Raw genomic sequence first — 24,118 nt, 5'->3', positions numbered from 1 at the left:
CAGACGCGGGTCACGGGCCCGCGCCAAATGACGCCACCTCGGCCCAGGAATGGCTCCGTGGCATTGTGAGAGAACCCACGGGCGTCAGCGCCACGGGGGGCACATTGGTCTCCATCCAGAGCGGTGTTCATTGACGAGGAGCGTGTCGAGTTGTCGTTGTTGTCGTCCCGTGGTTTTCGCGAGCAACGTCCTCACGCGCTGCTGCTGCTGCTCTCAGACGATTCGCACCGCAAGGCCGCAGCCTGCTCGCCATGAAGAGGAGGCGCTCGGGCCACGGGTCGCCACCCCCCGAGCCCCCACCCCGCGTCCCCCGAGCCCCCACCACCCCGAGACCCCCGCCCCCACCCCGCGTCCCCCACCTACCCCCGCGTCCCCCGCCCCCACACCCCGAGCCCCCCGCCCCCACCCCGCGTCCCCGCCCCCACCCCCACACCCCGAGCCCCCCCCCCCGCGTCCATCCCCCGCCCCCCCTCTCCGTGACGGCTGTGACGTCACTTACTTGCGACCGAGCCGCGCGGCTGCCAGGACGCGGCGCGCTGTGGTGGTGGTGTCGGTAGCCCCGTGGTGGTTGTTGTAGTTGTGTTGGTGGTTGTGTTGTGGTTGTGGTTGTGTTGGTGGTGGTGTTGGTAGCCCCGTGGTGGTGTCGGTGGTTGTGTCCGTTTGTTGGTGCCTGTATCCGTGGTTGTTGTTGGTGTTGTAGTTGTGTTTTTGTGCGTTGACTGCGCCTGAGTGGTTGTGAGTGGTTGTGTTTGTGACAGTGGTTGTGTTGGTGGCGCTGGTTGTGAGTGGTTGTGTTGGTGTTTGTTTCTGCTCGTTTCGTAGTCTGTGCAGTCGTGGTTGTGTCTGATGGTGCGCTTGTGAGTGAGTGTGTGTGACTCTGGTTGTGTTTGTCTCTTGACAGCCACCCGTAATATCTTTCGAGCTTTCCCCGTCGGCCTTTGTAGTCGTCGTCTCTGCGGCTTTGTTATTATTGTCCCTCGTTGTTGGCCCGGGCTGGTGGTGGTCATGCTGGAGCCGGCCCCCCCTCAGTATCGTGACCCCCAGGAGGCCACCACGAGAACGGAGAAGATTCTGCACCTCCGCTCTCAGCGTGGACACGGAGTGAGAGTCCGCAGAGAGCTCTATCTGCGCCAGGACGTGGCCTGCTCAAGCGCCCTCTGCGTGGCCCAATGTGACCGCGGTGCGTGCCCTAAGTGCTCCCCTGATATCCTTACAACGCCCCCCGATATACATGGATATGGTCTCAAAGGCCAAAGTGTGTATGTTTAACTTCTTTCGCACCGTACGTAGCCAACCGTGTTAATCAGAGGTGCGGGGGATGAACAACAAAGTAAGGTGCTGGGCTCCCATGCAGGGGCATATACTGAGGTCCACCTTGGGTCACATCGAGGCCCCGTGCCGCACAACTGAACTCCCGGGGCGTCTGAACTGGGTTGCTTCAGGGATCCGGGGCGCTCAACGATTGTGGCACCGATTGCCTTCGCAGGCCAAACGGGAGTGACAGAACCCCTGGCTGATGTTGCACACAAGCACTTTGCAGTGTCCCCCTTGAGCCCCTGCACCTGGGCACACTGGGGCCACTTGGACTACAAGTGTGAAAGATCACACGCAAGCTCCGAGGACTGATCAGGGTCCCTTTGGGGTTTTGATCTGTATCACACTGGAGTCCTCCCACGTCCCAGAGCAGAGTCAAGGTTCCAAGTGGGGCCTAGTGATGGGGTCCCCTTAGTCGTAACAGGGTGATCATGCGCGCAGCGCAGTACAAGGACACTTTCAGGATAATGAAGTTGGCAGGTTATGATCACAAAACCAAATATTACACCAAGCTCACACCTTTAATATAACTAATTTATTTTCCACCGAAAGCAACTTCGAGGTCTTCACATTCGACAGCGCTTCGTTAACAATTATTTCACAATTCTACGCCTGCTACCCCTTTCCCTTGGGACTCCGCTTCACTCCCCAAAACTGTCCCTACCCGACACCCTTGACCCCCACCCTGGGTTTGCAGGGTCCAAGCTGCTGGGTGCCAACCTCACCCATTACCTGGTACCAGGCTGCACCGTGGTGCAGGAATTCCTGGAGATCCTGGAGCTGCCCGAGCTGCAGGGCGTCGTGTTCACGCAGACCTCCTGCAATGCCCTGCAGCACGCTAAGGGCCGCAGGTAATGGGGGTGGAACCACGCGCACCAACTCTCTTGCGCTCTCCGTTATGGGTTTTTTTCCCCCCCCAAAAGTACTTTCTTGATACAAACAATTCAGGTACACACCACAGAGGATATGAAAGGGGGTTGACACCAGCACAAACACATGACTGATTACAGTGCAATGGAAACCTGTCTAAACCGCATTGTGTCTTCCTAAGCTCTGATACTCTCGGAGGATAAGAAAAAAAGGGTGGGGGGGGGGCCTAAATGCCCTAATGATTGCTCTTTAAGAGTCAATGCCCACTGGAGGAGAGGGAGTTAAGGGGTTCTATGTTTGGTGGTAAGCTTCCTCCCTGCGCCTTAGTGTGGCACTTAGATGCTCTAGAGCGGCAATTTTTTTACAAATTATTGGCCCATTCCTGCAGTGTTGGAGGGAGTCGTGCTCTTTCCAATTGGCTATATTAGTGCATTTTTCCATGACATTGAACATTTGGGATAATATATTTGTTTCCCTGGAAAGGCCTTGAGGTTTCAACCCCAACAGGGACGTTTCTGATGAGGGTGGGATGCTCTTTTTGTGAATGTGGTTCAAGTAGCAAATTGATAATTTAAAAAAAAAATCTGATAACGTCTAGACATTGCCAAAAGGCATGTCTATGTTTGAGGGGCTCTCCGGTACCTTTTGGATCGCCACGCGCAGACAAATCAAGGACGGGGTTTTCGAAACAAAATTTTCGCACCGCAGTAGGGTTTTTTTTGCCTCGGTTCAAATACAAATTAAATTGTTACAAGCCGCACTTGCATGTTCCTCGTTAAGTATAGCTAGTATTTAATTATATTGTATTGGTACCTTGTCACATGGGGCCACACGTAAATACGCAAGGTCTCCTTGACTTAAAAGCAGTGCTCTATACGTCACATGGAACGCTTTTTTAAAAACGCCTTCAATTAAAATATTAACGAAGATAAAATGGTCAATGCGAACAGACGTTCCTCGGTTAATTTCAAGGCATTGAGTTTGGAAAATGCTCACCGAGGTGGTTCAAAGAGAGCAACATGGGTGTGATTCGGTGCTCTGCATTGGTGAGAACCCTTAGGGAAAATGATTACGGGTGTCTGTTTTCAACTAAGAGTGGTAGGATCTGGCAGAGGGAAGTAAGTGTTGGCCAGAGTGTTGTGTGGTATTAAGTGCATTCATTGGTTGTGATGATCTCTTGAGCTTGGTTCTGCTCTGTTGTGGGCGGAGGTGGGGCTGTAGCTTGTTTATAGAGGGGGCTTGGTTAAATCACATGTCAATTAAGACAATCAGGAATCGGTGTGGAGATAGTTCGTACAGTTCGGCATGCTTTTTGTGAGTGTGATGCACAGCTCTTTAGCCACCTGTTGCGTGAAAGTGGGGCAAATTAATTAGATGTTCTCATGTGTGCATTGCAACATTCAACCATCGTGCAATTATTCCCCGTGATGTTCCTGTCTGCCAGTTGTCTACACAAGGAGTTTAAAGAGCAGTTACTTTTTTTTAAACACTGCCAAGGGACAAAGCCAGTAAAATTACAAAAATATCACTCGGCGACTTAACCAGATCGTCGATGGAAGCAATATTAGTTGAAGTTACTTTTAAAAGGGAGGGAAAGATTTGGGGCTACAGGAAGGAAAGCAGAGTTAAATTCAACAAATTCTTAATCTTGTCAACTGTGGGGGTGTAACAATTCACCCTCAACAATTCGATGACGTGTTGCAATTAAATTATCGATTATTTTATTTACATTGTGGTGAAGCATAAAACAATATTGATCTTGTGAGCTCAAGAATCAATATTAATCTACTGTATGAAGTTACATGTACACGTACAGTCCTTATGTTCGTCCGCTGCTGGATGAGGGCCTCCCCACACCGTGTGAGTTACTGTACCATACTTGACCACATTGGCCAATGTAGGTTGATGAAGGCAGGCGGCATAGACGTTGAAGCATAGCACAGTACAACAAATTGTTACGTGCCCTGTTGCATCCGTTTCAAGAGTGTGTAGAAATGCGTGTGTTTTCGTTTGTTTTTAGGCACTACAACAGACTGAGGAGCTTGCTGAAGGACATGCGAAGGGAGTGCGTGATGTTTGCCAACGAGTTCCAGAGGTTTGCCTACTGTGCCCGGGAGCCCGGAGAGACTCCTGAAGCCTGGAAAACAAGGTGACTCACACAGTCAAACACGCACTTTATTTACCCCCAAACAAATCATTCATCCCTGGATCAACTTTGGTCCAATTGCTTGGGTTAAAGGGGTATTCATTGGTATTTTATTTGAAGCTTGCAAAGTTGTGTTTGGGAGTAACATGACAAGGGTTAAGTTTTGTAGGCACAGGCTGATGGTGCTGAAACAAGTTTTTGTCATGAGGTGAGCTGAAATGGCAATTCAATTCAAGCAAGGCTTGCATTGTCCACCAACACACAGTACAGTGGGATAATAAAACATCAATGATGGAATGAAAAGTCGGATGCCCAGTGTAGGTACACGTTCCCTTTCATCTGAATTTTGGAAAGTTCGTGTGGATGTCACATCAACAATAGGGTAAATAGCCAAGGTATTACCATAATCAACGCGCTCCCTGGGTGGCCCTAATCCACTGGTGGAGAGTCCAAATTCATATGGTAGGGAACAATCTATCCATAGGATAACCACGATTGGTTTCCCACAAAGTGGTTCTCACTTTATTGGCCACTGAAGGATGATGATTCCCAGAGTCACAGTGTTACTCAAGTCAAGAGTTTATGGAATAATACTTATTTATTTGACAGCAGAACACGTTCAATGCCCTCACATTTAAATCTGCCGTGTGCGTCGTTATTCAGATCCGTCTACCAGGCAGCTGTTTGGTACTACGATCACCTCGTGGGACAGATCCCCATTGTCATGTTAACAGAAGACCCCGAAGATGTGCGCAGATACGGAGCCGCCACGCCTGGCGTTTTTGTGATGCTTTTCCTGGTAAATCGTTGTTCTTGCTCTTGACAGTGTCATTGTTTTTTTATCTGTGTGTGTGTATGTTTTTAATACACTACCATTTGGTTAAATTATTTGGTGATATTGCATTGGCAGTGGTGCACAAGCTCACATGCCAGTGGGTTGAGTTTAAATTACAAATGTACTTCTTTGAAGATATGTTGAGTTCTTTTTACCATTTCGATGAGTGTCTAAGCCCTGGCTTGCTGAATTTGTGATGAGAACAAACAATATGATAATTTACAGTGTGGATTTATAACATCTTTAAATGCGACCTCAACATAAGATGATGTACAAATGCATAATCTTGGCTTCAGCTTACAAGTGAGCACACCCAGGTTGTTAGAGACTAGCGCTTGTCACTGACGGAGCCCCGAATGCATGCTTGTGCTTCCAGGATTACCTGCAGAACTTTTGGCCAGACGTCCAGATGGCACACGAGCTGTATGCATCCATACACCAAATGCTGCAGGAAAGCAAGAGTCAGGGCTTGTCCAGCAAGCGAGAATTTCCCGAACATTTGTCCCAGGAAGTGCTGGAGGCTGGCATCAAGTCCAGCCGCTACATTAAGGCAAGACGAACAAAAGGCACCATCCTCTCGTGTCCCCTTCTAAGAGCCAGTTATTTAGTGGTGGCGTAGCATGGTTCGCATGGACCCCGGTGCAAGGAATGAATTGGGGCCCCCCTGTCCAAATTCCCACCCTCGTCGTAGCCCGGAACATAAAGCCACTCCGGCCCATGGGCCTCAGTTCAGTTGCACTACGTGAACACTTCGTAGCTATGCCACTGGTGGACAAACGCAGTTAGGTATAAACTTTAATTTAAAATGTTTGTAACAGGAATTGGTTGCAAATGTATAAAGAAAGTGTAATCAACAACCACTATGCAAAAATAAAATTGATTATTAGTGATCAGATGGCAAAAGCAAATATGACATCTAATTAGTAATCAGATCTAAAAAGCTTTACTTGATCAGTTAAGAAAGTGACTATGCCATCAAGCAAATATCCCCCATGTAGCCTATACAGGTTGTTGGGGCAAGCGCTGTTAGCGAGCGCCTATTAAGGCCAGCACAGTGCAAGAGGGGATGGTTTGCCAGCACCACGCCCAGCCACCATTGTTTCCCCAATGCTGATGTTGACATATGGCACCAGGTACATATTTGAGGCTTTGTCGATCCATACCTTGAGCAATATGATGGAAACTTTTTCATGGCTTGAGTTTGAATGTATTTTCAAAACGGAGTTTGTTAGGTGGTGATGGGAAGTCGTGCTCTGATGTGATCTGATAGAAGCATGTGCCATGATGATTCTAAGTGAAAATGTATTGAATCTGGTGCATCCATGCGTGCAGGGAATCCTCAGCGTGAACAAACACCGGGCTCAGCTGGAGGCGTTTGTACGGTGCCAGGTCAGCGACTCCAAACAGGCAGGTGAGATGCAGGAGGGTTGTTTGACCACAGTTAACCACGCTATGCAAGTCAGTTCAGGTTGATGAATCAGGGTGTCCAGCAATGACTGGTTGGTTTTGGAGCTTGTATTATATAGGCCTCTGCTGTGTTTTGGGTTGCATCATGCTGTTTGGAATGGTGTCCGATGTTTCATTCAGAACAACACACGGTACAACCCGAAGACTCATCAGAGGGTTACTCGCTAATGATGTTCACTGTTGCCATCGATCAAACTTAAGGTCACCAGGTTCATAGGGCAGTGCGGTAACCGCTTAACTTTTGCCCCCACTTTATATTCATATTGTGCTTCGTGTTAAGAACTCGTCTTTAAAATCGGCGCTCTCTCGGCAGAGTTGCAAAGTGACGTGCTGGTGCCGGGCGTGAAGGCGCGTAACCGCGCGGTGCACGGGGACACGGTGGTTGTGGAGCTTCTGCCGCGTGCCGAGTGGCACGGCCGCGCCACAGGGCTGAGTGGGGGCGACGGCACGGACGAGCGTGCCGAGGAGGAGGCGGCGCCGAAAACTGAGCCCATGCCCACCGGTCGGTGCATTAACATCATCATCACCGCTGCCACAGCAATGTCAGTCATTCACCACTACCTGATTTAATCGCCGTTTGCAGAAAACAGTAAACCTTGAATACGATGATGTACCCAGTTAGCATTTAACTAAAAATGCATATCCCTACCCATTTTACATTGGCTTCTTGGGTTTCAAGCTTTAATTATTCTCATGCATACACATTCCTGAGCAGATCAATTCAGCTTTCTTTACTGCAATTTAATGATAAGTACAACTTTCAAAATAGGCTGCTGCCAGTTGCATTTGCGGCCTGTTTTCTGGCTTGCTGTTATGTTCTCATCACCATGCTGCAGTTACTTCCATTGACATTTAAGCGGGGAAATACGCTTTCCACCAGAAATAAAGACTTCGTGCATCCTATTGTTTTGAGGCCTAAAAGCCCAGGAAACTGTCACCCTCCTTGGTATCTTCTGGACATCTGTGAAAAAGACCTTTATAGCTCATTGGATTCCTCCAGTATAAATGTAATATTCTGATTCTGATCTGACGCTGCTGATCGCAGGGCGGGTGGTGGGCATTCTGCAGAGGAACTGGAGGGACTACGTGGCTACCTTTCCCTCTGTGGACGACCTGGTGGGGCAGAGCGCCAAGTCCCAGAAAGTCCTCGTCGTGCCCTGGGATTTCCGTGTGCCCAAGATCCGCATCAGCACCAACCAGTCACAGGCGCTACAGGTGAGTTGCCTTGTGGTGCAAGCGTTTGGCTGTTCATCGATCGGCTGGAGGCCTGAATTTGGTGCCATTACGAATGTATACTTGGTGTAAAAAGTCCAGAATTAAGACTCGTGAATAATATTGGCCCAACTTTTAATGCAGAATAATTCTGAAAACATTTTGAGACTTAGTGAGGCTTTCCTGGAAAAAAAATGTTATAATGAAGACCTTGCTCTTCTCTGCCAATGACCGATGACTTTCCATCTGTACAAATTGAAACACGGTAGTGTGTTGCCTATGTTTATAACATTTTGACCGCTCTCTTGTACAAATGACAAATGTTCTGCATCGATATGTTGAGCAGACTGGCTCAACGCTCGTTTGCGCCTCTCCTTTCGCCTGTTTAAGTGACACCTGCGTGCCGGTGCTGGCTCGCCGCCTCTGCCATTTTTCACGCAGGACTACCGCGTGGTAGTGCGCATAGATTCGTGGGAGGCAACGTCCCAGTACCCGAATGGGCACTTTGTGCGCGTGCTGGGCCGCGCCGGAGAGCTCGAGACGGAGGTGGCCGCCCTCCTGGTGGAGAACGCCATCTCCGTGTTGCCCTTCTCCGAAGCCCAGGTGAGGCTGCTCAGCCATCAAAGAGCTGGGGGCTAAGAGATTGGGGCACTTTCGCCCATAACACATCAGTATGAGGGCTGCCACACAGCCTGCAAGGGGTGTTACCACATCTGTGTATCGTGGGGGGGGCCGCACTAAAGGCCACTAGGGGCCGCCAGTGGCCTGCAGGCCTTGCAATAAAGAACACTGAATTATGTCATATTCTAATTCAATTAAAAGCATGACTGTTATTTATTTGGCATGTTCTGAGAATGTCTCCCACGGAGATGGAGTAATGAAATGAAGCCTTTATCCAGCTCTGAATAGATCACGAATGATGATGGTCACATGGAAAGAGGAACAAGTGATACAGCTCCACACCTCATTCACCTGGTTCTGCCACCGCCCCATTTGGACACAGGAGTTGCTGTGTCATCAGCTGATGCTGGTGAATACGGCAGAAATACCACCGTCAAGCAGTGGCTGATGATATGGCAAGACGAACAAGCGATACTGCCCAGGGACTTTTTCACCCTGTTCTGCCGTGGTCCCATTCTTCCTCTGCAGCTGCGAGAGATGCCAGTGGACTCGCCAGAGACGCCGTGGCAGATGGACAGCGAGGAGGTGGCGCGTCGTCGCGACCTGCGCTCCTCGCACCTAATTTTCAGCGTGGACCCGCCGGGCTGTGAGGATGTGGACGACGCACTCTCCGTGAAAACAATCGCTGGGGGGAACCTGGAGCTTGGTGTGCACATCGCAGACGTCACGCACTTTCTGCGGCCCCACTCGCACACGGACCTCGAGGCCCGCGCGCGGTAACATGCGCCCCTCGCACACCCACCCCACCCCCGTTACCCCCGTGAGCGCGTACGCACCAACACGTCCATTTCACCAAAGCAGAGAAGATCACACTAGAGAAGGCTTTTCAAGGAAGATCCAAGCCAAACAAACATCTCATCTAACGAGCTTCTGGGGACAACAGATGCAGTTATCGCCAGCCACCTAAACTTTTAGTTGTTTCTGCTGCGGCCTGCTTCACGCAGCAGCAATGGAGCTTTCATAAAGAGATCAATTTTGGGGTCCTTCATTACACAGGGGCACTATGAGCCCAGGACACCCAGCAGGGGTGTGTATCTGCGTCTTTCTTTAAGGGGCTTTAGAAGTTGACGGTGTAAAAGGCAATGACGGCGTTGTCTTGCTGCTTGCAGGGCCACCACGTACTACTTGGCTGACCGCCGCTTCGACATGCTGCCCTCGGTCCTCAGTGGCAACCTGTGCTCGCTGCTGGGTGGCGTCGACAGGTAAGAGCCGCCAAATGGTAACAGATGGTGGTATCTCGTTCAACCGTTGTGCGAGCCCAGTTAAGTGAATTGTCTTGTTTGCATGACAGACCTGGGAGGCTGTATCATAAATAAAAAAGAATCGTTTTCATAGCCAAAATTAACACCTGCCATTACTTTTAGGCTGGTGGTACGAGTGAGATAGCATCAAACTAGAATCGGTGCAGATTAGCCGGTGAACATTGCATTAAAAAAAATCGATTCTTGAGTCTAATTGCAGCTCCCAAGTCGTGGCGATTCACTGAATATTTGTGGGTGATGTGCACCATTAACTCATTGCATGCCCTAACATTGATCCCAAAGGCCCATTGGATCATTGACCAAATTGTTTCTTTATTTTGGCAAGATAACAAATCTATTTCATCCAGAAGTGGATTGATCATGGCTGATGACTAGTATCTTTTAATTAACCAGGAGATGAAATATAGACCATTTGAGATGTCAAAAAATATTGCCTCTTTTGCAAGGGTTACCTGGATTAATGATGATGAACAGATACTTCCCTGTGTATGTACAATTTAAACATTTAAAGTATCTAAATGTAACCCAGTTAAATAAGGAGACAAGCACATCACGATAATATTAAGGAGTTTTTTTTCTGTCTTCGAAAGAGTTCAAGTCAGGGTTAGACTGATATAGAGCAGAGAAAAGGTACAAATGGAAACACTTCGTAGAGACAGAGAAAAATAGAAAAGTCGGAAAGTCTTTAGCCTCAACACAATCCACCGAGGCGTCACACGGCGACGTTCTTTTGCAGGTATGCGGTGAGCGTGCGGTGGGAGCTTGACGGAGACACGTACGAGGTGAAGCGCGTGTGGTACGGCCGCACCGTCATCCGCTCGGCCTACAAGCTGAGTTACGAGACGGCGCAAGCCCTGCTCGACGGGGGTGCGGCCGCCCAGGGGGTCACCATCCCCGAGCTCGCCGCTTTCGACGACGGAACGCGACAGGTGCCCGCCGCGCCCCCTCATTCCCCATGCTCCAGGTCCGATGTAGCGGTCCGCTCAGACCCCGTGATTAAATACGTCTTAACCACTGCCGCGGGTTTCTAAGTAAACACCCTGCGGTTACCCTCCCCCCCACCACCTCCAGGAGCGGCTGCGTGAGCTGGTGTGGGCCCTGGGCCGTCTGACGGACGTGGCACGGGCCATGCGCGCCCGCCGCACAGAGGAGGGAGGCCTGGAGCTGGAGAGTGTGGAGGTGCGCGTGCAGATGAGCGAGTCGCGCGACTCCATCGCCGACCTCGTACCGCAGCAGCCGCTCGAGGTGCACGAGACCGTGGCCGAGTGCATGATCGCCGCCAACCACTGGGTGGCTCGCCGCGTGGCGCAAGCGCTGCCCGGCCGCGCTCTGCTGCGTCATCACCCGCCTCCGCGACATGAGTTCTTCGAGGAGCTGAAGGCGTGTGCTGCCGCGCTGGGCTTCCACATCGACACGAGGCGAGTCGTTGCACGCCGCTGCTGCTGCTGCTGCTACTGCTGCTGCTGCTAAACGTGGGTGACAATTCAGGCCCCTTGCCATCGGATGAATTGTCAGGATTCAAGAGCATGATTCGTTTCGCTAAGTACTCATATGACGGTGTGTATCAATCGATACGGACTTAAGACAATGGCCCCTTGAAATGACTATAAGTACAACATTCTTGCACCAATAACTCATTGTTTCTGTGAGATGGACATGTCAGTTACGTTTCTGACTTCAGTATTGTCTATCCAAATATTAAAACCCCAGTCGACCTTTGCCAAGTGGGAGGTTGCTTATTCTCCCAGGGTGTCTGGAGATTCCATCCCCCAGACATCAGTGCTGCCAAATTCCTCACTCTCTTCAAGTCCAGGCTTAAAACGTTCTACTTTTCTCTGCCTAAAACCACCTCTTTGTGGTAAATATGCCCACAGTTTATCTACAGGATCTTGAGATGTGATGGTAATTGGATGCTATATAAATATAAAATGTAGTTGTACTGTTACACGGCTGCAGCAAGAATCATGGCAAGGGCATTTAACATGTAAAAGACTGAATTTAAGCTTAATCACTCTTGCAAGTATTACATGATTTAAAATGTTTTATTTTGGCTTCAGCTCCAACAAGGCGCTGGCAGGGTCTCTCGACAACGCCGTGGATCCCAACGACCCGCTCATTAACAAGATGCTTCGCACAATGGCGGTCCACGCCATGTCCAACGCACTCTACTTCTCCACTGGCTCCTTGCCCGTCGACCAGCACTACCACTACGGTATGGTCACAAGCTAAAACCCTCTTTCATCATCGTGAACAATATCATCATCATCATCGTGAACAAAATCTCAGCCATGATCAATCCACTGCTGGATGAAGGCCTCCCCAAGCATTCACTATCTCTCACAGCCTTGCGATGTTGTAATCCGTCTAGCAAACTACATGACGTGTCCTGCACAAGCCCACTTAATTTTCATTACCCCCTAATAAAATAAGTTCTGTCAGCAAGGCCTGGGAAACCAGTTATTTTGCTTTACAGTTTCCTTTCATGTAATTTTAACAATTGCGAAATACGCCGTGACTTTCATCTGCTCCAGGATCTCTCAACTGAACTGTAACACCTTTCACTAATACTTAAACTTTTTGCGAAACCACTCTGCTGCGGGCAATTTAATTAAATGGTCATTTTGTTTAATCTTGATGCCTCTGCAATCCCCCCATCGAGGTCACGACCCAATTTGAGAAGCAATTTTCATCTCGATAAAATTATGTCACAGCAGCTTTAGCAGACACTTTACAGGGAAAATGGTACACCTAATCTCTTAATTGAATGGTTGCCAGAAAACAAATTAGTTGTGGGGTATGTACTGTGACTGGTAAGTTCTTCAGCCACCAGTCACTCAAGCAGACACCAAATTCTTCAGACACAACTGTATTTAGATGCCAAAGGAGGGAACGCCCGATAGGATGTCACCCATGGAGAAGACACAATGAGATTAGATCGAGTGCAGTGCAGAAGCAAGATGGACTGTGATATCGCGAGATCACGATGGTGACGACTTGGGGCGGGGGGGGGGTCTTTAACCAGCACTGGATAATGATTATGTAAACCAAATCGAGCTCGATCCTTCTCGGCTTCTTATCTCGTCGTCCTGTGCTCACCGTGGCGCTGTGCAGGCCTCGCGCTAGACCACTACACGCATTTCACGTCGCCGATCCGGCGCTACGCCGACGTGATGGTTCACCGGCAGCTGCTGGCCGTGCTGGAGGCCAAGGGGGCGCCGGAAACCACACTGCTCAACACCGAGCTGCAGGAGCTGTGCGAGCACATCAACGAGAGGAACAGGGTGAGCGAAAACTTAAGCCGCAGCATTGCGTGGCACGGAAGGGCCCGAGTAGAGCGGATTCCTGCCGACACCCAACTAAATCTTGGGCGTGTGCATTTGGGTTTGAAAGTAGCTTGGCAGCTGGCCACACTTGTCTTGTTTTTAAGTGGGTAATTCATGTTTTAGGGATAACCTAGAATGCAAATTGCTGCTTCAGTAAATCATATGTAGTGGGAGTAAATCTTGTGGCAGGATTGTAGTGGCAGGTATTTGTAGTGAAAATATACTTTGTTTAAACCGTCATCTATTTCAGAAAGATGAATGGACGAAAGGGTTTCAACTGGTTCAGTTTGCATCGAGCAGCAGAGCTCCACTTACAGGACAAAGGCACATCACCTCTCTTATCTCCTTATGACAACAGCTCCATTTTTTTTATTGACTCTCCACTCATTAGCTATACGTTAATAACGCGGCCACCCTCGGGATATGCTAAGACTCATTACTTATTGATGTTAAGTGGCCTAAATGGTTCGCCTTTGTAGCTTGCGTAGGTGGACTGGCCATGAGGCGCTAGACAGCTGGTCGTGTGGTCTCTGGTTTTCACAGGCTGCCCAGCAGGCTCAGAAGGAGTCCATTGAGCTCTTCCAGTGCCTGTTTTTCCGCGACAAGGACCCCGAGCAAGACGATCGCTGCGTCGAGGACGGCATCGTTTACTCGCTTCGTGCCGACGGCGTTCTCATCCATGTGCCGCGGTAACCGGAACTTCTCTTCACATTTAACATGTAGTAGGCTTTCGCGACCAATATTATTAATAACAAAAGTTATTTTGGGTTAATCGCGTAAATATTCCGGCACAATTCGCCCGATGAAGCTGGTTGTAATTACCAGCGAAACGTCACAGTACTCAAAATTGTAAATGTTGTAGTAACTAATTGGCATGTTTTGTTTACATGACAAACCTTACTGATTGGCTGTGTTGGGTGGTGGTGGGTTAACGACACATTTATATTTACGTGATTAACCCAAAATAACTTTTATTCTCTTCCCATTGCCAGAGGTCACAGATGATGACCTCGCAAATGACGTTTCAACAAGTCAATTTGAAAGTGTCTCCATGTTTGATTGAGCATGGGGTGGTCATCATCCTCTTATGGTACCTCTGAGCCAATGGTAGATTGCTAAATTTAATTGAGGATAATTCTCTATGGAATGCCCAATAATTACAAGTAATACATCAACCAAAAGATTCTTACACTCATAAAAATTATATGAAGCTAACAGGGGCCCAAATCTTTACATCCTTGCTGTTAACATCCCACAAATTGATGCTCATTTCATTGACCTCGGATGAATGATTGGCTCTCGCTTCCCAGCTGATATTTGAGCTTGATGACTTTCTGATTGTGAGTTGCATGGAACCACTAGCCTAGTACTTGTCATCAATGTAGCGATGGGCAATGATTGACTGTATTCTTAATTTGCTTCTCCCCTCACCCTCTCCCCCTCGACAGATACGGTTTAAAAGGAGCAGCTTATCTCAAGAACAAAGATGGGCTCGTGGTCAGCGTGGGCACGGACGACGTCTGCGAATTTGTTCCTGGCTGCATCACGAGGGGGAAGAATCACATCACGACACAGCCGAGCGTGGGGCGCAGCCTCACCGTCCGCCTGTTTGACCACCTCACGGTAGAGCAAACCTCTCCCCTTTTTTATAACCAACTTTGTAGTGCAAACAAATTACAAGGATCTAAAAGTCATTGAGGAAAGGATAACACAGCATTGAACAAACTGAGCAAGTCATTTCTCACCGCCACACTGTAACTTATGATCGAAAAAAATTTGTTGTTAATGGTAAATGTCTTGTGACAATGATGTAATCTGAATTGAATGTTTTTCTGAATTGGTTACTATTGACATCTTAACCTGGGTGGAAATGCACATCGACACGTTTCAAAGTCAACTACAACGCCTCACCAGGTGGTCCTATTAACAGAGTGCTCATTTACAATCTGAAGGCTGTGCGTTGAAACCCTGGTAGAATATTACTGCACTTAGTCCATCATTAGTATTAAGAAAATCAAATGGTTATCCTCCAAAGAGAGTGGTCCCCTCTATAAAAATGTGTTAGCCAATATTCCACGTCATCCAATTCTTGGCAACAAGTGCCAATGTCTGTAAGTGGCAAAAATCACCTTCATCGAGATGTAAATATGGCTTCGACTTCACATCACCTTTTGTCCGCACCTCCTGGGCAGGTACGGATTTCCGTGCAGCCACGACGAGCACACGCGGACACAATCCGGCTGGAGGTGACACGAATGGAGCAGCATCGGCCTCGGGATAAAATGTCGGAAGCGGCATCCGCATCGACCAACGCTGCTGTGGCAGAAGGGCAGCAGGACAGCAGCATGCCCAGGAATGCCCGGGCGGACATGGTGCGGGAGGTGAGGCAGAGAGCCGAGGAGGGGTCAAAGGTTGTGACACCCAAGAGTGGACGTTCACCTCTCTGGGAGCCCGAGTTCAGCCAGAGCAAAGGATGCCTCTACGATATTCTTGAGGACATCAGAGAGCTGGCTCTGATGGATGCTACCACTGCCTGACATCCGCCACCATGGATAAAAACGTTTTTCGGAAACGTGAAATTGCTTTCGCTCTCCGTTGAGTGAAACCGATAAAAGGGGGGCAATTTGACATGAAAGGGTAAATTGTTAGTAAAATGTGTACAGTAATTTAAAACGATTTTTTTGCACATTTTATTATTAAATTAAGTTTTGTAATGGAGTGTGATTTTCATTAAAAAATGTACATTGGTTCATTTTGTAAAATGTTGACTTTTATTGGAAAATTTCAAATGTAAGTTTCAAAACACATTGCTACACAAAACTGAACCTTAAAAGCATCAAAGCAAATTGATGTACTGGTTTTGTATGTGATGGGGGTCATCAACACAGCACAGCCTTGTTATCCTAATTACAATATTACAGCCAGACCTGTTTTACGGTCATCAGCCCTATATGCCATTACAAATAACAAAGTCAAGAATGTGCCTCCTGCAAGAAGAAAGTTGTGTTTGGCAGGTTTAACCTCCAAATGTGAAATGTACTGTTGCGCACCAACCAAATGCTGCCTATCAGTTGCCTACCACATAGATCGTAGAATGGACATAAAATGCCTCATTTATTTGGAGTGAGTAGCTTGTGCTGTGGCCATTACAGTTGGAACGGGCTGATATTACAACTGATTTAGTTGATGAAGTGTTCATGATGCCACGACATAAAACAAGTACGCTGTGCCAATAGAAATTACACTTAACTCCTGCCTGACTACTCTCTGTAACTTTGGTGCTGTTAAGGTTGATCCTTTGGTTGGGGTTCACTACCATCAGCAGGTGCCCCTTCTGCTACAAGGTTTTGGGTCACAAGTTCGTCGGTGCAGAGGCCTTGTGCTGCTTCAGCCGTTTGTGGAACAGCAAAATCCGCATCGATCCAGTCCATGTCCGTATCCTGAGTGGCTCCTAAAACGACGTCATCGCCACATTCTTTTTCATCCGTTACACTTTGATCCCTTTCATCTTCCAAGCTCGGAGATTCTGAACAGAAAGACAAATATGCGGGAGAATAACTTCACAAATACACGCAAAATTAAAAATTTACTGCTCTGATGAATTATTAACCTAATATCTGTAAAGTAAACCAAAATAAGTCCACCAGCTAACCAGTGGGTTAACTGAGAATAATAATTAGCATCATAGAAAATACAAGTACAAAATACAAGCAGAGAATGTCACCATCATCTCAGTCCAACAAAAATGTTTTACACAACTCATCAGTCCCACAGCCTTCTGAGAGTACAATTTCAGCAGCATGGATGCACTGCAGGCAAACTCCAGACCAATTTTTACAAGTCTGGTGGATTGCCAGACATTACCCTCTCTTTAGGAGGGTCCTTGGCTATAACGTTTGGCATATTGTCTGCTTATCTATTTTGTGGGTTAACTGGGTCTGGTTCTGGTACTTTTTAAATCACATCTTGTATGTAAATGAGTTGCAGCCCCATTATACAGGAGAGCACTTTTTTCCAGATGTAGTGGCATGTGCCTATAATCCAGAATTAGAGATTTGTAGATTGCGTAGATCTGGCAGATCCTAACAAAATTTGCTATGAAGTAGTTTGTATATACTAGCACAGGAAACTACATAGCTGGTCTATGTGTATGAATTTGAGTTTTGCCCCCAAATGGCATGAGTTATTTAAGAGAATAGCATCGTTTTTTTAAATCTATATAACTGGTGGAAAATTTTCTGGTTAATGGACTACGACGACAAGTCAACAAATGTTTGCAGAACCGAGCATTGGGATTTGTTCATCTTCCACAAGACACTCAAAGAACCGATTTACCTTTTTCCTGCGACTGTGAGGATGTGATCGGCACATCCTCACTCTGCAGCTTGGCGATGCGACGCTCCATGGCGAGGCGACGGTTCCGCTCGATCCTTTCGCGCTGCTCATCGGTGAGCTGTGGCGCTGGAGTGCTGCTCATGGGCGCTGGAGTGTTGATGCTCATGGGTCCAGTTCTTGGTGTGCCAACCGAGAAAATTGGCTGCCCACTGCCGTCCAAGCTGTTGTTGAGCCTTTCCCGTTCTGCGTCGTCTGCAGATCACAAAAAAATGATTTGTTTATATCAGGTCTCGCCTTCAGGTTACTTTAGTTGTATTAGGTTACACTCTGGTTTTTAAAAAGGTCACCTGCAATAGTGAGGTTCTGACGAACCAATGAAAACTGTTGAAATGGATGTTTCATGGACAGTGGTCTATACTAAGGGGTACCCAACCTTGGGTATCGCATAAACTCTGAGCGGATTAGCAACTACAATCCCAGTTGCCCACTAGCGGATGCAGCAACAAGATTAGTACACATTTTGGTAACCAACCGTTTTATACAATAGAGAATGGTGCAGAAACCATCGCGGGCAACGATTACAATATAACTGTCCGAATGTATCATTGTCTTCACTGTAATTCACTGAATGCAAAGCAAATTGCAACTTTAGATATAACTGTAAATATTTCCAAACAGAAGATAGTGGCTGGTTACCATTATCATGGTCAATTGTCCTGTAGTCTTCATCAAACACTGGAATATCTAACCGGATCTTCTTGAGGCAGTTCTGCAAATGACAGGCCACAAAATAAGACCAAACTTCGTACAATAGATGTGAAATAAAAATACATTTCAAGACGGCAAAATTTCTGTAAAAAATTTTTAAACATCTTTTCCGCACCTGCACCTCTCGTTTCGACCCCAGGACCTCCATTTTGTCGATGATGTCATCAAACGGCATCTTAGGGAAGAGGCGGTGAGCCCAGTGCTCCATGTTTTTCATGATCAATTTCAGGTCTTCCACCTGCAGCATACCCAGCATTATGAATGCATGTTACAATGCATCAATTCATTAATTTAAATTACTATTAAAAATAAATATTAAATCATAAGTAATAAAATAAGCTTACCTCATGCCCTTTACCTTTAAACTTTACATTTTCAAATGTTTTTCTTAAAGCAGGGAGACCCCTCTCTGATGACAGTCTAAGGAAAATGTATTATATTAATAACGTTTCTTTATCTCATACGTTTAAAGCATTGTTTTCCTAAAACTGAAAAATAAAAAATACAGCAGCATCTTGTACTCACCGCTGGGCATCTAGTTTGAGCCGAGGCCTTTTCACGATTTTCTTAACAGATACTGGCTTGCCTTCGGCTTGAGAGTGGTTCTGAAGCTCCGCCTCATCTGAATGACAAGACAAACTTCAGGACATGCAACTTAACAGAAGAGTTCCATCAAGCGATAGATTGTTTTAAATGTCTAATCCGCATAATTATTTTTAGATATTATAAAACTGCATCTTGAGGGAAACAATGAGCCCAAGGCTACATTTTACAAGAACACTTTCAAGACTACTTCAGTTAAAGTGCACTTGAGTTCAATCCATATAATTTCATTAATTGAGTTTCTGAAATCCTATTTTAGAATAATTTCCCATAATTGCACCTTGTAACCAGAAACATCTACTTGCAAATCAACATTCACAAGTGTTCAAATGCTAGAACCTCAAGATACTTCCTCTACAGGAGCAGCAGTCACAAGTTGTGAATAAAAGCGAATGAATTACTCCGTAAGTAGAGATGTGTAACAGATACCATGAGAGTGTGAATGAAGGGTATATGAACTTCATCAGTTCATGATAAAGGGTACAATTCAAAAGTTGGTGGCGGGACATTAAACCGAGTGGAATGACCATGTCATTGCTGTTTTCCATTGGCCCTACCAAGACAGGGCAACCCAACCAAGTTTAGATTTCCCTTTACCAATATGTAAATTGCACTCAAAATACTTAGTTGAATAATGAATGCTAGTGCTCATTGGCCTCTGCTGAGTCTCAGACCTCCAAAGTTTTCCCGCCGATCAGGGTCACCGTCGTCGGGAGGCGCACGGACCCGATCCTCGTCCGAATCGTCAAACAGTTCCATGACGACGCGTGGTGAGTGAGGAGTTCCTGCTTTGAAGACTCAGCTCTGTGGATTAAGACAGTCATGGGGCTGATAGCATGTATTTCAGTGCTCAAGCAAAGGGTTTGGTTATACGTGGCAGCACTGAATATAGTTTATTTTGTTTAACCAGGTGAGAACTCTAGAGTAATCTCGGTAATGTGCAGGGCAGGGTCACGGTAGTGATGAAAATGGGTTAAACCCATGGTGACGCATGCCTGTAAATCAAGCGCATTGGAGGCATGGGTTGTAGGATTATATATATTTGTGAGACCCCCAAATCCACTGGGCCACGAGGTGACCAAGAGAAGCCATGATAAAAAGTGGGTTTGTGGCCGCATGTGCGAGGACTGGCGACTTGTATCCTCATCCTATGCATGGTAGACTTTCTCCTGGTACTCTGATTTGATCCCACAGGCAAAATACTCCTTAAAACAAGTCACTTTTCAAAACCTATCTTAAGCTGTAACCTTTCAACCAATCAAAACTAACATAGATCATATAATTACTAGTTTTGCACCACCCAGTTATGTATAAGTAACATTAGAATGTGAGCACAATTAATAATTTGTACAAAAAATTCACCTAATTTCACACGAGATATGTTTTGTGCATTATTTTGATGCACCAAATATATTTCATACATTTTATACTTTAAGTGTTTATATGACTGTTAAGGCAGTAGTAGAAATTCCAGTTTTATGGCAGAGCCTATTCGCAACAAGTTATGATGACTCCCCACAAAGTAGTGCTTATTTGTATCGACTTCAGAGACATGATGCGCTGAGGTGGCCCTGACCAAAGGTGAATGGATGACCCCGAGATTAGGAGTGCAGTGGTCTATCAACCGAACCATGCATGCTGTTTTATCCATAAGTAAGCAAGATTTTATTGAACCACCCCATAGTGCTGTGTACGCAGTTCTTAGATTTTATCATAATGACTAATCGGACCCGTGGCTGCATACTTTTAAGCACCGTGTGATGACATGTAACTGTAAAAAGACGTACTTCTAGTTTCAAATCAGACACATCGGCTACGGTAACCCAAGGCGCAAAACAGCAAACAAATACCACACGTATACTGTATAACAAATACAAGCGCTTGTAACCAGTGAATAAAGTGATCGAATTCTGTTCATAGTGGAGATATTTGTGGGAATAAATTACTGTACAGAATTCGAACTATGATAGGAGTCCCAAGTGATTTATTGTTTAAATGGGCATTGAGACAACTTGGGTTACCTAGTTTTATCTAGGTTTTCAAGACTACTTTCAAATGAAAACAAGATTATGCTGATAAAATTGTAAGATAAACATGTGCAGAAGTAACCGAGTTGATCGTCTCACCAATGGCTGTACAAAAGCCCATCACAAATGTAATCAGATTGTGCATTTAACCAAAATCCAGCTTTGAATCTTGTAAACATTGCTCTAATTGTCAAGCAAACCACATTACTCTCGACGGCAGGGCAAGTTGGAGAGTGCCGACCCCTACTGTGTATCATCAGAGTTCACTTGAAGCGCTCTCAGAAGTAGTTCTACGCTCTCCGCTTGCGCGGGCCAGTTCGCTACAAGGGGGAGTTGCATTGATCCGAGAGATTTCGGAATGGATTGTTCGTTCTGTGACACGACGCTGATAGCACAATTTGGATAAAACTGGGGGGGAAGGCCAAGCAAACAAAAAAATGTGAGACAAAATGACAACTTAAAAATCTAATTATTTATGAATTATAAAATCAGTAAATTATGATAATTATTACTAACTGCACTGCAGTTGGGGTCCCGAGTGAAAGCAACGCGCCAGCTCAAACTTCGGCGAGGGGATAAAATCTACCGAGCCCACAATCACGGTGGGGTGGATAAAGTAGTTACCTGCGTACGGTACTACGTTGGTAGGAAACCAACAGTGGTTGCCGTATAGAAAGAGTCGGGGCTGTTATATGAATACAACATTTGTACCACGCTGGTTTGGGCATTATACCTACTTCCAACAGTTAACTTGAATGCAATTAAACATTAACGCAACTTGGGAATAAAATATGGATCTTATTCAAACGCACGCTGCATCTATTTACCTCACAATACAGTCTTTGATTGTTTTTAACGATTCAACGCCTTAGAACTTAGGGTGGTTAAATACATTGATATTTTGAAATGAATTTTAAATAAAATACGTAACATTGTTGAATAAGTAACACAGAAACCGTGTTCTTACCTTACGCCTTCATTGGATGTAAAAGTCACCACAGAAGGTAAAACCTCCAGTATGACACCATAGTCCTTAGCCAATCAGCGGGTTGTGACGTCATCAGAGAGTTGGAAACGCGCAATCTTATTGGACGGTGGTTTTGGCGGGAACCCGCAAGTGTTTTCCGATTTCATGGACGCGAATCGATTCCAGAAGTCGTCATAGATTCCAAAAGTCGATTTAGATTGCATTGTGTCGAGCTGAGGGAATCGATTTTTTAAATAGATGTTGGAATCGCTAACCGATTATTAAGATGGATGTCGATTCCATATCGCCACGTGTGGGCTGTAGGGGGCGGACTTACATAAGAGTTCTTAAACGTAAAGTCTGAGGGGAATGACGGCTATAAAACCACAAATATCCACAAACAAGAGCTCGGTTACATCAAACAACTCGAGTCAAAATTGTCATTGTCCATAAAATAAAACCATTAAGGCAAATAAACATCCGTACAGTGTGAATGCATTCATTATTCATTCAACCGGATAAAGTTTCCTCAGTCCTTTAGTGTAAAGTGATCCAAGGAGAAGGGGATGTTGATGGCCAACCCAGTAAACGTGCAAACGTTGGGCCACCCTTGGCACCATCTTCACTGGGCAGTGGTAGAGCCTCACAATGGAATGCCAACCAAACGAGTGAACACGTCTCGTAAAACACAACACCGAGGAGATTGTGCGCTAAAAATCAGCTCGTATTCCATGGATTGTGACATTGCAGGACCGCGAGAGACGCCCATGGCTTCGGGAGGCCTTCACCATCCAGCAGTGGATAGATTCTGGCGATTGAAAGTATTTTTTGTCACCAGTCAACTGTCTGACAATAGCTCTGTCACCAACACCTACCTCCCAAAAATAGAATTGTATACATTCTGCAGGCGAAATATCGCTGGGACAGCTGTGAAAGTGGCACTATGAGGCACACATTAAACAAATCAAGGCCGAATTGACTCAACCGATGGCTTATCGTAAAGTTAGCCGAGAATCTCCCTGCAGGACCCTTTTCTAAAAGTGTCTAAAGACACAGCGATGCCTTATTGGCTAAATAAAGGGACATTGTTGAATTAGATCGCAACAAACTTTAGGAAAATCTGGTTCTGTGCTTGGTTGTACAAACCTTCAATGAAAAATTTACTTTGCAAATAACTTACACACGGACTAATGGGAATATTTCATGCAACTGGCCCACTGGTGCTTGAGGTATTGCTGCCATCTCTTAGCTTAACTGCTTCCAAAGGTGGTTAAATATCAGCGCTTAAGTCCTTAAAATAAAGGCCAAAATTAGAGACGTTTCCCATTTCTTTTATAATTTCACGAATCTGGATACCAGTGTTAATATTTCCAGAAACAGTTGCTTTTAAAATGCTTCCAACCTATTTTAGGCATTCAATAAATTCAGAATTTTTACTTTTAATTACTTTGGACATTATATTCTTGGTTCTTTCGGTAAAGTCACGTAGAAGGGAAATAATAAAATAATATAAATATAAAACAATAAAAATTCTCACGAAAATAAGAACAAATTCTTGCTGTGGATTTCACACCTGATGATGATTGCTTGTGTTGCAGTCGAAACGTCGTGAGAATTATTATAGTTTTATATTTATATTATTTTATTATTTCCCTTTTACGTGACTTTACCGAAAGAACCAAGAATATGAATCGCTGCAGTCACGAAAGCTTTAAATCAAAATTTACTTTGAACATTGCCTCAGATAGTGAAGACAGGTGGGTGGGCATCGCCCTCTTGTGAGTCCACAATGCATTGCCGCCACCGTCACTTTTATTGACAAAATGAAGCACATTAACAAACACAGCCGTGTACTGACGTTGAAAGAATAACCCTTGAGATTTAACGGTGATGAAAACGAAGTTTAATCGTGTAGTTGGAGGAATACTGCATCCTGCACACAATAATTTTACGTTTTTATAGGTAAAAGAAGACTAACGGCGCATCCCAAGGAAGTGATATTCTTTGTTTAAAAAATTATTCTATTTTACATTGATCTGCTTATGTCATTATTTTATATGATAATATACAAGGTGGTTCAGATGTCTTGTAACCCCCCAATTAATTGATCCCTAACATTTTTGTTCCTTTGCATATTCACTTCTGTTTCAAATAAACATTACTTTAAAACTGCTAAGTTTTAGAGAATTAAATGGGAGGGGGGGGGGGAGGTGTCACAAGACATCTGGGCCACATTTACAGGCCTTTGCCAATCTGGATATTAAGGCCTCGGTATTGGCCATGGGAGTTGCTTGAAAATACTTCACCA

General features: G+C 45.9%; 2 protein-coding genes across 2 annotated transcripts; one reads left to right on the top strand and one right to left on the bottom strand.

Moving 5' to 3' along the window:
• The first annotated feature begins 503 nt into the window (after positions 1-503).
• Positions 504-15,843, top strand: DIS3L (DIS3 like exosome 3'-5' exoribonuclease). The gene is made up of 18 exons (XM_078854948.1): positions 504-1,180; positions 2,012-2,165; positions 4,205-4,333; positions 4,994-5,129; positions 5,542-5,715; positions 6,498-6,576; positions 6,946-7,134; positions 7,678-7,847; positions 8,286-8,447; positions 8,994-9,241; positions 9,635-9,727; positions 10,524-10,716; positions 10,859-11,205; positions 11,845-11,999; positions 12,899-13,068; positions 13,654-13,799; positions 14,559-14,733; positions 15,303-15,843. The coding sequence occupies exons 1-18, from the start codon at positions 1,006-1,008 to the stop codon at positions 15,645-15,647; spliced, it is 3,240 nt and encodes a 1,079-aa protein (XP_078711074.1). The 5' UTR covers positions 504-1,005; the 3' UTR covers positions 15,648-15,843.
• A 67-nt stretch (positions 15,844-15,910) lies between these two features.
• Positions 15,911-21,859, bottom strand: TIPIN (TIMELESS interacting protein). Its single transcript, XM_078879839.1, has 8 exons — positions 21,811-21,859; positions 19,491-19,620; positions 18,739-18,835; positions 18,558-18,633; positions 18,329-18,451; positions 18,142-18,214; positions 17,446-17,697; positions 15,911-16,636 (listed from the first exon to the last, which is right to left on the bottom strand). Exons 2-8 carry the CDS (start codon positions 19,573-19,575, stop codon positions 16,395-16,397), a joined length of 948 nt encoding a protein of 315 aa, XP_078735965.1. The 5' UTR covers positions 19,576-19,620; positions 21,811-21,859; the 3' UTR covers positions 15,911-16,394.
• Positions 21,860-24,118: the final 2,259 nt, after the last annotated feature.

Source organism: Lampetra fluviatilis, chromosome 3 (genome assembly GCF_964198595.1).
Source record: "Lampetra fluviatilis chromosome 3, kcLamFluv1.1, whole genome shotgun sequence".
Lineage (NCBI taxonomy): Eukaryota > Metazoa > Chordata > Hyperoartia > Petromyzontiformes > Petromyzontidae > Lampetra > Lampetra fluviatilis.
Note: the sequence above shows the minus strand (reverse complement) of the source record. Positions and strands in the feature narration are given on the sequence as shown.